The sequence below is a fragment of the Theobroma cacao genome, chromosome 2 (assembly GCF_000208745.1).
Source record: "Theobroma cacao cultivar B97-61/B2 chromosome 2, Criollo_cocoa_genome_V2, whole genome shotgun sequence".
Classification (NCBI taxonomy): domain Eukaryota; kingdom Viridiplantae; phylum Streptophyta; class Magnoliopsida; order Malvales; family Malvaceae; genus Theobroma; species Theobroma cacao.
This window is the reverse complement of record NC_030851.1, coordinates 701,042-715,614: the sequence shown is the minus strand read 5'-3', so window position 1 is coordinate 715,614 and position 14,573 is coordinate 701,042. Positions and strand designations below refer to the sequence as shown.

Genomic DNA, 14,573 nt, shown 5'->3' with positions numbered 1-14,573 from the left:
TGAAGGCTGATAATTATGAAACAATGGCCAATGGGATTACAGATTCCTGGTCAAGGCTAAATATACGCGAGAAAATTGAGAATATTTCCCGTTCTACCTTGATCCAATCTATCTGTTGATATCTAGTTTACTGTTTAGGTGGAACTGTCTTCATCTCATGCAAAGCACTGGATATAAAGCCTAAATATTAGAAAAAGTCCATTTACACTTCTGCGATATATAAACGTGCACGCGTATATATACACATACATATAATTCATTAAGACAATTTTACTATTTAACAAAGTTAATTAAAGAAAATATTATAGCTAGCCAGCTTAACCATGATCCTCTTTCACATTGAAATAAAAGAAGAATGCTGGGAATTAGAAGATTGGCACGAAAACAAATTGAGGTGAGGCTTGGACATTAAATTCAGACTAGCTTTTAATTAAGGTGAAGAAGGAGAAGAACATGTCACTTTCCATGCTTATGGTTTGAAACGTGGTGATAGCATGCTGAAAGGATCATTAAATGGACAACCTGTAAAGCAAAAAATGGCATGAAAACTTTAATTGCCTCTTGTTTCATGCACTAATAAATAAGGAAGCAGGATTTTTTATTTTATTTTATTAATTGAAATAAAAGATCAAGTCTTTGTCTGATCGTGGTTTTATTAAATTGCTAACTGAATCTGGTCAAAATAACATGCAACATTAATGGTAGGTCATGACCATCTGTTCTCTACGCAGACATGGTGAAAATTTCATGGTGAAAACCAATTGTAACTTGTAAGAAGACTCAGACTAGAAACTTACTTCTTTGAGAAGTTTCCATGGACAAATTCGAAAAGTGGGTGGAGTATATGACTCTAAGAAAATCATTTTTCTCTTTAAGGATTAAAGCTAACCAACTTTCCCTAAGCTTAATTTTTTCACTTGCATGTGCATCGTTTACCTTTCGTTTTAGCTTGGTCTGCAAAGCTAGAAAATCTTGCAGACATTCTAGCAGACCTCCCTCCCATGCATAATCAATGATCACAACCCCACCTGCGGCGGCAGGTGATCATTTAAGACACGAAACACGAGATTATGTGAAAGTTGGGGTCTCAAATTTTCAATGTTGTGTACTGTTTTCCCCTTGGATAAACTGTAGCAGATTTTTCTGCTTCTTTGGGTAGTCAAATAAAAGAAAATTTTCATTTACCTATAGATTTCTTGCAATCATATAATAGAATATGTACTGAATCAAATTTGAATATAGTTGTTGAGAAAGAATAGGACAATAATCTATCGGTATATGTATAAAGAAAGTATCGTTTGAATTTTGTTTAATTTATTAATATTGTAGATATTAAATAGAAACTCTTAAACAATTAAGAACACGGCGACAAATGATTAAGGAAGAAATTTGTAGGAGCTCAATTTCCGCACGGGAGAGGAGATTAGGGGAATATTAATCACGAAATCTCATGCTTATACCAAGTGTGGAAAGCATGATTAAATCAAACTCTTTTTCATGTTATTATTATTATTTTTTTTTTCACAGATAAAATATTCACACTGAACCCCGAAAGGAATCTGCGACAACATGAACAGAAAATCTTTGTACTTTCCTATATAAACAAACACTCATTTCTCCTTCGAGAGAGAAGTTCCGGAAAGTAAGACAATAAGAATAAAAGACCAATTACACACACATTGATCGCAATTCCCATATATTAAAGTGAACATACTGTTAAACTAACTAGAATTTGTAACTTGTAAGCCAGACTTGGCCTCTGAAGAGGTGACGCCTTCTTCGACTTTCTTCCATCCATCTGCAACCTTGTTTTCTCCTGATTCCTTTGCGGTATCATAGGATGCATGTAATCCAAAGAAGAAATAGTACAATAGCAGGACACAAGTCCAAATACCGAACCTGATGAAGGATGCTCCATCTATTGATCCCAGGAGGAAAATGTTGATAGCAATGGAAGCCGATGGTAGCCATGGTACCAATGGTACACCCCATAGTTTTGGATTCCTAGCATGAGGGACGAAAATCTGAATTGCCATGGTGGCAAAGAACCAGATTGGTACTGTAATCACGTATGTAATCCAATCGTTGTCATCACTTATACCCCAGTACAAAGCTGATGCAATTGAAGATCCAAGGATGAGGGCGATGCAGGCGATGAGTTTGTTACGGTCTGCCATAGTCGTCTCACCACTGACATAGTAACGGCGAACGAGAAGAGCAAGAGCAACAAGCATGAAGATGAATAATGTTGATATTGATAGAAGATCTGCGAGAATGCCAAGATCTGTAAAGAAGGCGATGATTGCTGTTGCAGTAAGCATGACAATGGTAGCATTGATGGGCGTCCCAGTCTTTGGATGCACTTGTGCGAGCCATGGTGGCATCATGTGGGTTCGTGCAATATGTGTGAGATATCGTGCTTGACCAACAGCACTGACGAGCAAAACAGTTGTCATGCCTTTCAACGCACCAGCAGCAACGATGTACTTAGCCCATGACCACCCGACAGCTTCAAATGCTACTGAAAATGGGGCATCCTTATCAATCTGCGAGAATGGTTGCATTAGGCACAATGCCACAGCAAGCAAACAATATGCAGTCGTGGTTATAACCATCGAGCCAACAAGACCAATAGGGATATCACGAGCAGGGTTTTTGGTCTCTTCAGCCATTGTTGAAACAGCATCGAAACCAACATATGCAAAGAAAAGCACAGCTGAAGACTTGAAAATACCACGAACACCGAAGGGAGTAAAATCGCTGTAGTTCTTGGGGTCAGCTTTCGTGAAGCCAGCAATGATTATGAAGAGAATGACGATAACATGGATGACAGAGGCAATGTAATTGAAGCGCGATGAGCCCTTGGTGCTAAGGACAGCGAGGACACAGATGACAGAGACAACAACAACAGCAATAGGATCAAGATGCCCATAGTCCGCTGGCATGCTGTGGACTATGATGCGGAAATCCTCAGGTTGGTGATTGCAGAGAGTGGCAAAGTAGGAAGTCCATGACCGGGCCACCGCAGCACCTCCAATAACATACTCCAGGAGAATATTACCAGCTGCAATGAAGGCCATGAAGTCACCTAACTCCACTCTAAGGTAGGCAAACGAGCCACCTGAAAGCAAAATGGTAAAGCAATTATTTTATAATCAGGTCAAAAACTGCAGGGAAAAAGCAATCAGGATTCAACGTCGACAAGCTCCAAGTAGCCATGGAAATCAATCCCACCCACCAAATCTTCATTAAATTGTTAAATATTCATTACAAGATCCCTTGTAAATACAAAAAAGAAAAGAAAAGTGACCAATTACTTTAGAACTTCGCAGGTTTGCTAATTTCAACACTTGGAAATAATTACGTCTCTCTGGGTCCCATTCTTATCTCTTTCCTATCAACTCAGAAGTCAACTTTGATATACTAGTTAAAGTAAATGGGGCCAAAATTCCGTGGGATATTCAGCCAGATTCTTTGAAACTTTGATATCCTTTTTACCGGTTGAGTAAAGATTCTTCAAAGCCTATATACTGATAAAATCAAAACTGAACGAATACGGATTACCTAGTAAATTTAGTATGGTAGGATTTTTTTACCTGCAACAGGAATTTCAACAGCAAACTCAGTGTAACAAAACACGGAAAGCATGGCGGAGACACCGGAAATCACGTAGGATAACACGACGGCGGGGCCTGCGACTTCCTTCGCTTGGAGTCCGGTGAGAACGAAAATGCCGGCGCCGATGACGGCACCGATACCGAACCAAATGAGGTCCCACCATGAGAGGTTCTTCTTCATCTCATGCTGGCTCCGACCCTTAATCTCGTGGAGCTCCGTCGAGTCGAGCGATCGGGTGAGCACCCGGTCCATGAACCGGCTCGGAGTTTCCTTGAGGGCTTGTACATAATTGCCCCAGCTCTTGAACGACTCCTCAGGGAGAAAATCGTCTTTTGTGCATGAACATCCTCTTCTCCTGATCCCTTCCTCTCCGACTGCACCGTTCACCCCCATCCTATTTTCCACCACCAAAAATAAAAACCAATGCTTTTATTTAATTTTCTTACCCTTTTTTCTCACAAACCAAACATACAAAAGAGACAGTGAAATTCGAATGTTAAATAAAGAGCAAAGCTAGAGTCGTAATCCGGCGAAAGATACGAAGACAAAAAGTGTTACGATGAAAACAAGGATTCGTATACGAATACATATCCATCACCTCATTAAAAAAATTTTGAAAATTTTCCATTACTCAATCACGATAAGAATTTCAACAAATAAACAATTGATTAACCTAATCACCATAACTATCAATAAACAAGAAGCAGAGATTCCACGTTAACACCTATATTATTTAAAGAACAAAACGACAATCTAAAACGATACAAAACCTGGTTAAAGCGAGAATCCGTTGACGGCCGGTGGTTGTCTGAAATGACACGACGACGAAGGGAGAGAGAGAGAGGCCTTCTTATAATTGAACGCGGGAAATCTGTGAGAGCACGTGAGAGTTTATATGGAGAAGGAGAAGCAGTGAGGGAGAGTGGTGGGAGCGGGTTGTTTCCAGCTGGGTTGGAAAGTCAAAACGACAGCTGGCTGTTAAGTTTTGGCCAAACTGTCAGTTACGGTGCTCCTTGTTTTTAACTTTTTTTTTGCGGGATTAACTGAATTACTGATAACTCAAAGTAATTTATGGGGCCTAAACTAGTGGTTTTACCGAATAATTAGCCGAGATTACGACTTTTATTTTTTATTTATTTATTTAAAGAGCGATACCGTTGCGTTACGACGCTAAGAATGTGAACGCTGGACGCGAGTCGTGGGTGTACTTGGACGCCATCTTTGTGTTTGTTCTTATTTTAAAGGTCGACGTGCCAATCCCACGGCTCAGGTTTCATCTCTAAGTTAACAGCTGGACTTCCTTTTTAAACAAAAAAAGATAACAACATTCCCCTTTTTGATACTCTCTTATTTATTAATTTGTTGTAACCTGAATATTGAATCCTACGGTAATAGAATCTTACTTGAATCTGACTATATGATATTTTAATTTTATTTAAACCAATCAAATAACGTAAAATAATTAATTATAATATTTGAATACTTGATTTATTAATTATTATATACTTTTCTATTTAAAAAGTATGAATTCAAATTCTCTTTTTTTAAAAAAAAATTAATTAATTATAAAATAAGTAAGATTTTATTTCTCTCTTACATTACTACTATAGGATAATTTTTGTAAATCTTTCTCTTAATGAAATTCTTATATATTTTTCCAAAAAAAATAAATTGAAAACTTTTGACTGATTTTCATATGAATATTTTTTTCAACTCAATTTTCTACAAAATATTGGAATAAAATACTAAAACCTTAAAATATTTAAATGTTTGATTTAATGATAAAATGCACATATATATATATATATTTCATAATAATAGTTCAATATATATATGAATTTGAGATAAAATTGAAGATAAATTCAAAAAAAATGTCATCTTATATTGAAATTTGAAATTGAAATGAACTCTTGGGAGTGTATTTATGAATTGGATGTGGAAGTTTATTCCAATCCTTTATGCTCTTTCTTCAAATAAAAAATGGTCTATGTTAGACTATTTTAATATATCAAGTCAAATGCACATGTCATTACACATCAATGAAATCATCATTATCATTTGGGAGAGAGACCCCTTTTTTTATGGTCGGAAATAGAGGTGTTGACTGGGGGGTACAGACAGGTATCAAAACGACTTCGATTTACAAGAGATGGCCTTGGTACAGATAAAGGTTACGTGAAGGGAAGTATGGGAAAGTAGACTTAGAAGATAACCACACGCAGTGTTTATAGATTGCTGAAGCTGGCAGATGGCTCATCCACCTCAGAATTGGTTTGGAGTGTTGACAATAACAGGCAGCGGTCATGGTCACAGCGACGTGCTTTGGCCGACTTGGAAAACACCCAAAATAGGTCGTCGTCGACATGGACTAATATCTTTGAAGTCGACTTCTTGTTCTAGTTCCTGCAATACAAAAATGCTTGTCAAATGGCTAAAGCAAAAAGCCAGGCTGTGATGTGAACAAGTATGTAAACAAATGGAAATAAGATAAGCTGTGGTGGGTAGAATTCAGAAAGAGGGTACTAGGTGGGAGACTTTGGGATTCAATGTCGAGCTTTATCATTTGACTAATCCGATAGGGTGGGATGGAAAACTAAGACCATGTGGTCTAGCTTTGAACTTTCTAAAGAAAGCAAAATAGATGTTCCGGTTTACGGCTCCCGATTGCCTTTTCATTTAACAAAAATATATATTTTTTATTCTTAATCTATGAAACGCTATAATAATACAAGGACAAGCGAGGGAAAGTTATTGCAACTAGGCCGAACTGGCAGCTACAGGTTCCAGTGATGGGCTTGAGCCTGTGTTTCCCTTTGGTTTCTTGTTTTCCTGTCATCGTGTAAAGCTCTCAACTACCAAAAGGCCAAAACAAAGCCTGTTATGCAGGCCTTTCGGTATTGCCCTTGTGCTTCAGTCCAGGATTTATAGGGTTTTTATGTATAGCGATCATTTTGAATTTTATGTATCGTAGAGACGTGTTTGATCATTTTGGATTCTAGTCATTCCGTTTAAAATAAATATAGATTTGAACAACACGTTTGAGTTTGAAATGAATGTTACGTTAACATTTGATGATATTCTGAGTTCCAACTATTTCAGATTCAGGGTGTTTTAGGTTCAAAATGAACCTCAACTATAGCCGGCAAGGGGCAATACAGAAATTTGATTGTCTATTGAATATCAGTCGTTCCAGTAATCCAGACCAGAAGAAATCACAAGTCAGAGCTCAACCCAAAAGGAATACTTCTGCAAAATTTCTTTTTCTTTTCAGAGGGGGAAAAAACCTATTAAATGAATTAAAAAAATGCCATGAATCAAAATGGCTGAAAAGAATGAATGTAACACTTTGACTACAAGAAATTCGGGGAAAAAACCTATATGAACAGTACCAAAATTACAGTCATGATTCAATCATCGGAAGACTATGTGAATAAAGTTACAACATCTCTACGGTATCCTCTTACAATCAAAAGCCTCGGCACATTTTCTACCAACAAATCCATGTACTCCATGTAGCAGTAAGCTGGGTGGCTGACAGGAGGTGGGGGTAAGCTTACAAGCACAACTGCAGCCATTCGAGAATATCTTAATATCGTTGAATTCAGCTTCAGAGTGGTATAGAGAAACTTCTCCACTTGTTGCTCATTCACAACTACAGGCTTTCCGTCAGCCATCAAAGGGGTCCCTTCTTTCTTCGCTGCTTCCTTTATTTCCGATAAGTAACCAGCTACCCGCTGCTGAGCAGCACTAAATGCCTCCAGCGACTCATCTTGCTGAGAGCCACCCTCTGGTTGCACATCCCAAGACTTAATTGTTATAACAATCACCTCAGCTTGCATCCGAAGATCATACAAAAACTTCTTCACATCAGCCTTGAGACCCTCTGCATCTGCATCTTCCTCTGCAATGCAGAAGACCTGAATCTTACAGCTCTCAAAGCTCTCTTTAGTAAGAAGAAGCTGTGACAAAAGAAGCATGAGACCGCCATCTCTCACAATCCAATACAAATCAATGGTACCATATTGCCTTTGATACTCATTGGGCCATTCATCGAGGCCCTTGACAATGACAACTGCCTTATTTGCAACAATACAGTCATTAATTATACCGACAAATCTGGTTGGGATTTCATTTAGGTTCTCACGACGCCATATTTCTGGGTACCGCATCACTACAATATTGGGCTTGAGGTTGCCAAGACCCATGGTCTGCACAATTCCACGGAAGCCTTCAGTCATATTAGGTGCTACCACTATTTCTGCAACACCTTCACAGTTCTTGTAGTTAATGTAGGTATCAAGTTGCTTGCAGGCAGCCTTGGCATCTTCAGCACGTTCATGGTAGTCCCCATCTAGTATATTGACAAATATGGACATTCCACGGCCTTTCTTCTTCATGCAGTTGGCAAAGTCAGCAAGTTTTGGATGGCAAGGTACATTTTCTGGCAGCTTACCCCAAGGCCGACAGAATACAAGAGGAATGGGATACCAGTTCTTTGGATGAACTTGGTTTGCTGCAAATAAATAAATAGGTCAACGACAGGAACACAGGAGGCCTACTCATGTCTACGTACAAAACACAAGTAGAGCATGCATACACATGCATGCACAGAGTTAATAAAGATACGCATAACAAAACAAGTACCTCCCAGAGATCTAAGGCTGCGAAGGGCTAGTTGAAAATATGCACTTTTGAAACCGTCCCCCCAGTCCCCAGCCTTTCCTTTAATGCTCACATAATAATATATGAGGCTGGTGAGGGCCAGAGACACTACAGTGAATGACCACGAGATCAAGAACATTATCACTGCAACAAACAAAAGCAAAGAAAACAGCTGAGCATCAGCCTCTAATGAAAATACAACGGTGCTAGTATGCAGGATTTTTTCAACTAAAAGGGACACAAAATGTTAAATCTAAAATTGCACTGTATGCAATGAAAGCATACCTATACACAGTGATGCTCCAAGGAGAGAGAGGCTCCAGTGGTGAAATTTCCACCGAGGACGCCAACTGGGAGCATCTAGAAGATCCAGAAGGAAGCAAGACAAGTTCACACCCGAATAACATAGAAGGAAAAACATAGTTATAGTTGGTGTGATAAGATCCAGATTCCCAATGATGACACACCCCATACAGATGAAAGAAGTAAAGAGGGTAGCGATATAAGGCTCACTACCATCTGCAACTTTGAAGTAATTGAGAACAGGAAGAATATCATCATTGGCTATTGCTGCAAGAAGACGAGGGGCACCAGTCAGGCTTTGAAGTGCTGCACCTAAAGTTGAAAGAATAATTCCAATATGAATGATAGCTGGGAAAGGCCAAGCAATTGTAGCAGTAAGAAGCCTGCATCGAAGGTGGTTTAATATTACAACAATATCTAAACCTTAAATCTTAAATACAAGAATGCACAGGGGAAACATTACCAGTAGAATCCATGGAAAACTTTCGTGTAAGACTAGAAAATATGATACCTGTCAGTCAAAAGCTTATCTCTGGTGGCAACAGCTCCAAAAAGTAAGACAGAAACAATATAAAGCGCAGTAGTAGTAAGTGTGGCAGCCAATGTCCCAATGGGGATCGAACGCTGAGTATCTTTAAGTGAGGCTGATCGATTTGAACCGGCCATGATTCCTGTTACAGCTGGGAAAAAGAGACCAACCAATGCACTGAAAAAGTATATAAACAAAAAGGAGTTAGAAAAGCCATGAAAGAAGCTACATCCATTTCATCAGATATGAGAAAAGTATGTGGTTAACACACATCAAAACTTGATAGTAGGGGAACAACATTTTCCTTTTCTTTTGATAGTTAAAAAGGTGGAGGTAGGGGCAATGAACTTGTTTCCTCCTTTTTGGACAAGCAGTATGGCCACCAATTTTAATACTTATAATCCATACTCCTCCAGACCTCCATTATCAAACAAGTTCCAAATGCTATTAGGTGAGTGTGTGCTTATTAGGGCTATATTTGTACAATCAACAACAGGAATTGAAAATAATCAAGAGAGCAGATGTTTGTCTGAACCAGCCCTCCAGAAATAGTGCTTCATCCTTTGATAATGTAACACATTCAGAATCCAAGAAAATTTAACTCTAATAAGTACAATGCTAGCAGCCTTGAAGGTTCTTACTTAAAGTCCCAGTGCACCTTTCCTTCAGTGTCAGGGATACCAGCATTGTTTGTATTCTGATAATCTGAACTCCAGTTATCTTTAAAGCTTTCCAAACTCAAGCCCGTAATTCCAGCTGTCAAGCATCACAAGTAACATGTTTCGTATATCCACATAAATCCAGATATCAGGACAGAAAATGACAAGAAACGCATGCACACTCAACAAAGGGGAAATTCAAATTGATTTTGAGCAATGACATATGGCTCGCACCAAAGAATAGGCCACTGTTGTATTCAACCTGGGACAAATATCGACAGGCATGTATGCCTATGCCATTTGACTTTAAGACCAACTTCATAAGAATGCAAAAGCCACAAATGATAAGTTAATGACATGAGCATTGGTACAAGAGCAATATGTCCAATGAAACAAATTTTTAACGTAAGTAAAAATGTAGTGACACACCAAACACTTATCCAACCAAAATAGCTTATCCTATCATGCTCAAGAGCTACACATCACTACCTTGTAAGCATGACACTTTAGGAATCAACTCTACAAGTTGTTCTCTTGGGGCAAAATAAGAGAGAGAGAGAGAGAGAGGGCAAAAAGAATATAAAGAAGACACTCACGTTGAGGGTCATCCTTCTTTGCCAAAAAGATCCCAATAAATATGCAGAATACCGAGAATAAAACAGGTACAAGGAAAGCAGGGGCAACCCGATTGATCATTTTCACCCCACCAAACACAATAAAGCATAGGATGATAGTCACGACAATCCCATAAATTTGCAAGTCATGTGTACTTATACTCTGTATTGGTTCTGATACCGTGCCATTCACCTTTGTAGTGGTCTCTGCATCGCAAGCACGAGGATATTAGAAACGAATTGGAACAAGATTTTTTTAAACACATTTGAATCTATACTATTGTGCTGATACCAAGCCATTCGCCATGCTTGTTGTGTAGCCATCACTACACATTTAGTGTAAGTAATGTATATAACCAAGTTATCAGCTAAAGACCAGACACAAGCGCGGCGACAAGAGCCTCAAAATCTTTAAAAGCGATAATTAAAAAGGCAAAAAGATTCTAAAAATAAAATAAAACAACAATTGTGCTGTCAATTGCAATCAATCATTACCAGTAAAAATCCCAGCAGAAGGAAGAGCTTTTAGAAAGGTTTCTACAGCTCCCAACACATAACTACAACCACAACCAAAGCACAAGGAAGATACCAGTATAAGCATGTGTACAATATTGTTAAATACGTAATACATTATGCTATCAAGATAGCATATATCATGGTGAGTGATTCCATTAAACTACATCCTTGAACCATGCACGAAATAGTGTTATAAAAAAAATGAAAGGACCAGAAGATATACTTACAGCGCTCCTGCCACTGCATTGCCAAGGAAGAAACATAGTCCAATGCTAACTCCAACCTCGGGACCAAGGGCACGACCAATGAGATAATATGGACCACCACCCTAGCAGTAATTATAACAACACACAACTATTTAGTGAAAAAACCTCCAAATTCAAGGTAACAACACCAGAATTCAACTCCTAAGTAAATTATCCATTTAAGGCATCACATGTGAACTGAAAAATGACTGTTGAAGATATATAAAGAACTTGTACCTTCATTGCACCATTAGTTGCAATTGCACTCAATGATATTCCTGTCAAGAAAGTACACAGACCACAAAACGATACCAGAAGCAGTGATTCGCCAATGCCACCCATGCCAACAATCCTGAAATTCTCATAACTGAACCTTAGAACCCAAAATTACCAAATCCACCTATTTTACTGCATAGGGTACTGTTCAAGGGCGTAACTCAGAGTGTGTGTGTGTGTGTGTGTGTGTGTGTGTGTCTGTAGACCATATATCAAATATAAAGCAACAGTGTCTTGTGAAATTCAAATTATTGAAAAGAAGCTCAGCTTTAAATTCAAAAACAGCAGCATCAATTAGAAACAAAGCACACATTGAATTTACAATTGCACATGCACTTCTGCACTTTTGTACTGAGACAAAATAAAGGTGAGATAATAGGACTTACCAAGAAAACCGGATATAGTAGATAATACCCAAAATATTTTGCAAGCATGGGACAAATACCCCCATCATTGTACCCATTTTGACATCAGAGGGCTGCATGATGTGTGCACATAACATAAAACAGCATCAGAAGGCTGTAATGTACAGTTTTCTAATTTTCATTAAGAAAGAAGACAAAAAAAAAAAAAAAAAAAACAAAGAACAATCTGATACATAGTATTTCGTTGCCCGTACATAAATTTCTCAATACTCACTACTATTTCGACCAAGTCAGACATAATTAACTTATATGCCTAGCGGACCTAGCGGAAGGAAACTAAACAAGAGTATCTTTTTGTTCTTTCGTCATATTACATATCAGAAAAATTCAAAAACTAATAACAGGGTAAATACCCCAATATCACCCATATTCTTCAACAATTTATTAATTTAATCCTCGTCTCATAGCTTATTTGCTTTTGCTCAAGCATAACAACATTGATGTTGATGATGAAACACAATGCCAGTAATGAAAAATGGAAGTAGTATAATCAATCAGGCTAAAGTGAAAGGATAGCTTACCTTTGGATGCCCATTGGTGATCGAAACCTCTTCACCATCTCTTGGGCTAGAAGGTGCCGGGATTTGCTCTCCTGTCATACTGGAAAACAAGTCAAAAGCAGCTACTGATCATAAGTTAAAAAAAAAAACTTACGTAAAGGAAAATTGTCCGGCCAACCCAAACTATTCATTGGTTAATTACCAAGAAACATTAATTAGCAAGTACTAACATGAAGAAGCATAGCTATATGCTTCATGAAAGGAAATACTAACATCGTTTGATCATTGCGCACAAAATGCGAGTGTAAGCATTAATGGAAAACAAACCACATACCTTTTGAGACCAAGAATATTGACGAGAGAATCAAAACCAAACAATTCCAATTTATTTTCCCTGTGAGGACCATTGGCCCCACCATTCTCAGGAATCGAACCTTCCCTTCCATCAGAATCCGAGTTCCCCTGCGTTACCACTTTTATTTTCCTGCCAATATATATTACTATCCATTATGAGAAAAAGAAAAAACTCACAGCAAAAGAGAAAGACAAAACGGAGGATTACCTGATAGAAGATTGGGAACCGGAGGAAGAAGATCCAGGATCCATGGAGGACATCTCGAGAACAGCGCGATCGTGCGCCACGACGGGCCTGTACTTGCGGCCGCCTCCATGGAAGCCTTCGTCCCCGCCGCCTTCTAAATCCCCATTGTTCATTTTCGGATTCAATCCTTCAAGTAAATTTTAGATCTAAATTCTTCTTATTCAGATCCAAAAATGAAATGAAATGCCCAATTTGCAAAAGATAGAGAGGGAAGGAAAGCCAGCCAGAGAGATCTCAGATTAAAATTGGATTTTATTTATATAAACCGGATTACGGTAATGGCGACATTTTTTCTTTCTTTTTCCCTTTTTTTTTTTACTTTTCTTTGATTAATATAAGAGGAAACTTCCCTTGAATGATAGTATTAATATAAAATAAATAAATAAAACGAACTTAAATTAGACTTTTAAAGCCACGTTGAATCTTCAATTCTTCGTGTTTTTTGAAAACTAATAAAAAATTTAAAAATTTTATTTAAATGTAATAAAAAAATAAATAATTATAATATATAATTTTTTTAAATTTATCCATCACACGTTAATGCTTACAATAAATTTTTTGAGAATTATATGTTTTTACCATCTTAATTAGGTGAAATCAGAGTTAATTTATACATATATAAATGTTCAATTTTTTTACTACTAGTAAAAAATATGAAGGTAACTTTGAAGGGAAAAAAAAAGTTACATAACTGTAATTGCTTGTTTATTAAGAGATGTTATGGCTAATTTATTTATATTCTTATAAAAAATTTTTATTGAAAAAAAGAATCTTCAACTTTGAATACATTTATCTTCCAAAAAAAAATAATATTTTTTCCAAATTCGGTGTAGGTCAAAGTAAAATAGCACTTTATTTAGGCACCTCTAATAAAAAAATAAGAAAAATTAATGATCCAAATCCTGGATTCTACGATGTCGCTATCTCTTATTATATCCGTTTTTATTTCTCCGAGTTAGGTTGCCATTTTGATCTTAGTAGTGGCATGTACAACATTGTTAAAAGGTTTAAAAAAAAACCTTTGAATCATTTATAGTTATGTGAAAAAAAATTTATATTTTTGTTGTATTTAAAAAATTATTATGTTTTAATTTATATTCGTATAAATTCTTAATTTTAATAGATAATTAATTGTGGTCAAATATAATATCAATGAGTATTTTTTGTTCATATGGCAGTTGTTGTGATCACATTAATTTTCATATTATTACGTGGCTAAACATATCGATTGACATTGAATTCAGTAATTATTATATTTTTATTAAAATTGAACAAAAATTAAAATATAAAGACCTAGTACAATAAAAAAATAAAATTTAAAATTGATGTAAATAGACATAATTATGAGTTTTTTTTTTAATTTAAAAGGCCTTTTATACAATATTAAGTATAAAAGATATATCTATATACTATAGTTGCAGATTCATGCAGAATAAGAGAATATAGATAAAAATAATATTAAATTGTAACTGATAAATATTAAATGAATCTATCTTTTAAGTATTAAAAATTAAAAATTATAGTTTTTAAATTTTTTTATTAAAATAAATAAAAGTAAAAAAAAAACCCATCAAATGTCAAAAACAACTTATTTTTTACATAAGGTGTAAAAAAAATTAATTCAA

The 14,573-nt window shown here is 36.6% G+C and overlaps 2 protein-coding genes across 2 annotated transcripts; both read right to left on the bottom strand.

The window, feature by feature from the left end:
• Positions 1,435-4,497, bottom strand: LOC18607084 (cationic amino acid transporter 1). Its single transcript, XM_007041072.2, has 3 exons — positions 4,389-4,497; positions 3,597-4,012; positions 1,435-3,121 (listed from the first exon to the last, which is right to left on the bottom strand). The coding sequence occupies exons 2-3, from the start codon at positions 4,009-4,011 to the stop codon at positions 1,722-1,724; spliced, it is 1,815 nt and encodes a 604-aa protein (XP_007041134.2). The 5' UTR covers position 4,012; positions 4,389-4,497; the 3' UTR covers positions 1,435-1,721.
• Positions 6,845-13,232, bottom strand: LOC18607083 (cation-chloride cotransporter 1). The gene is made up of 13 exons (XM_018116197.1): positions 12,910-13,232; positions 12,682-12,831; positions 12,369-12,447; positions 11,809-11,900; positions 11,384-11,498; positions 11,129-11,229; positions 10,881-10,942; positions 10,368-10,592; positions 9,754-9,868; positions 9,095-9,289; positions 8,566-8,966; positions 8,263-8,424; positions 6,845-8,131 (listed from the first exon to the last, which is right to left on the bottom strand). The coding sequence occupies exons 1-13, from the start codon at positions 13,059-13,061 to the stop codon at positions 7,041-7,043; spliced, it is 2,940 nt and encodes a 979-aa protein (XP_017971686.1). The 5' UTR covers positions 13,062-13,232; the 3' UTR covers positions 6,845-7,040.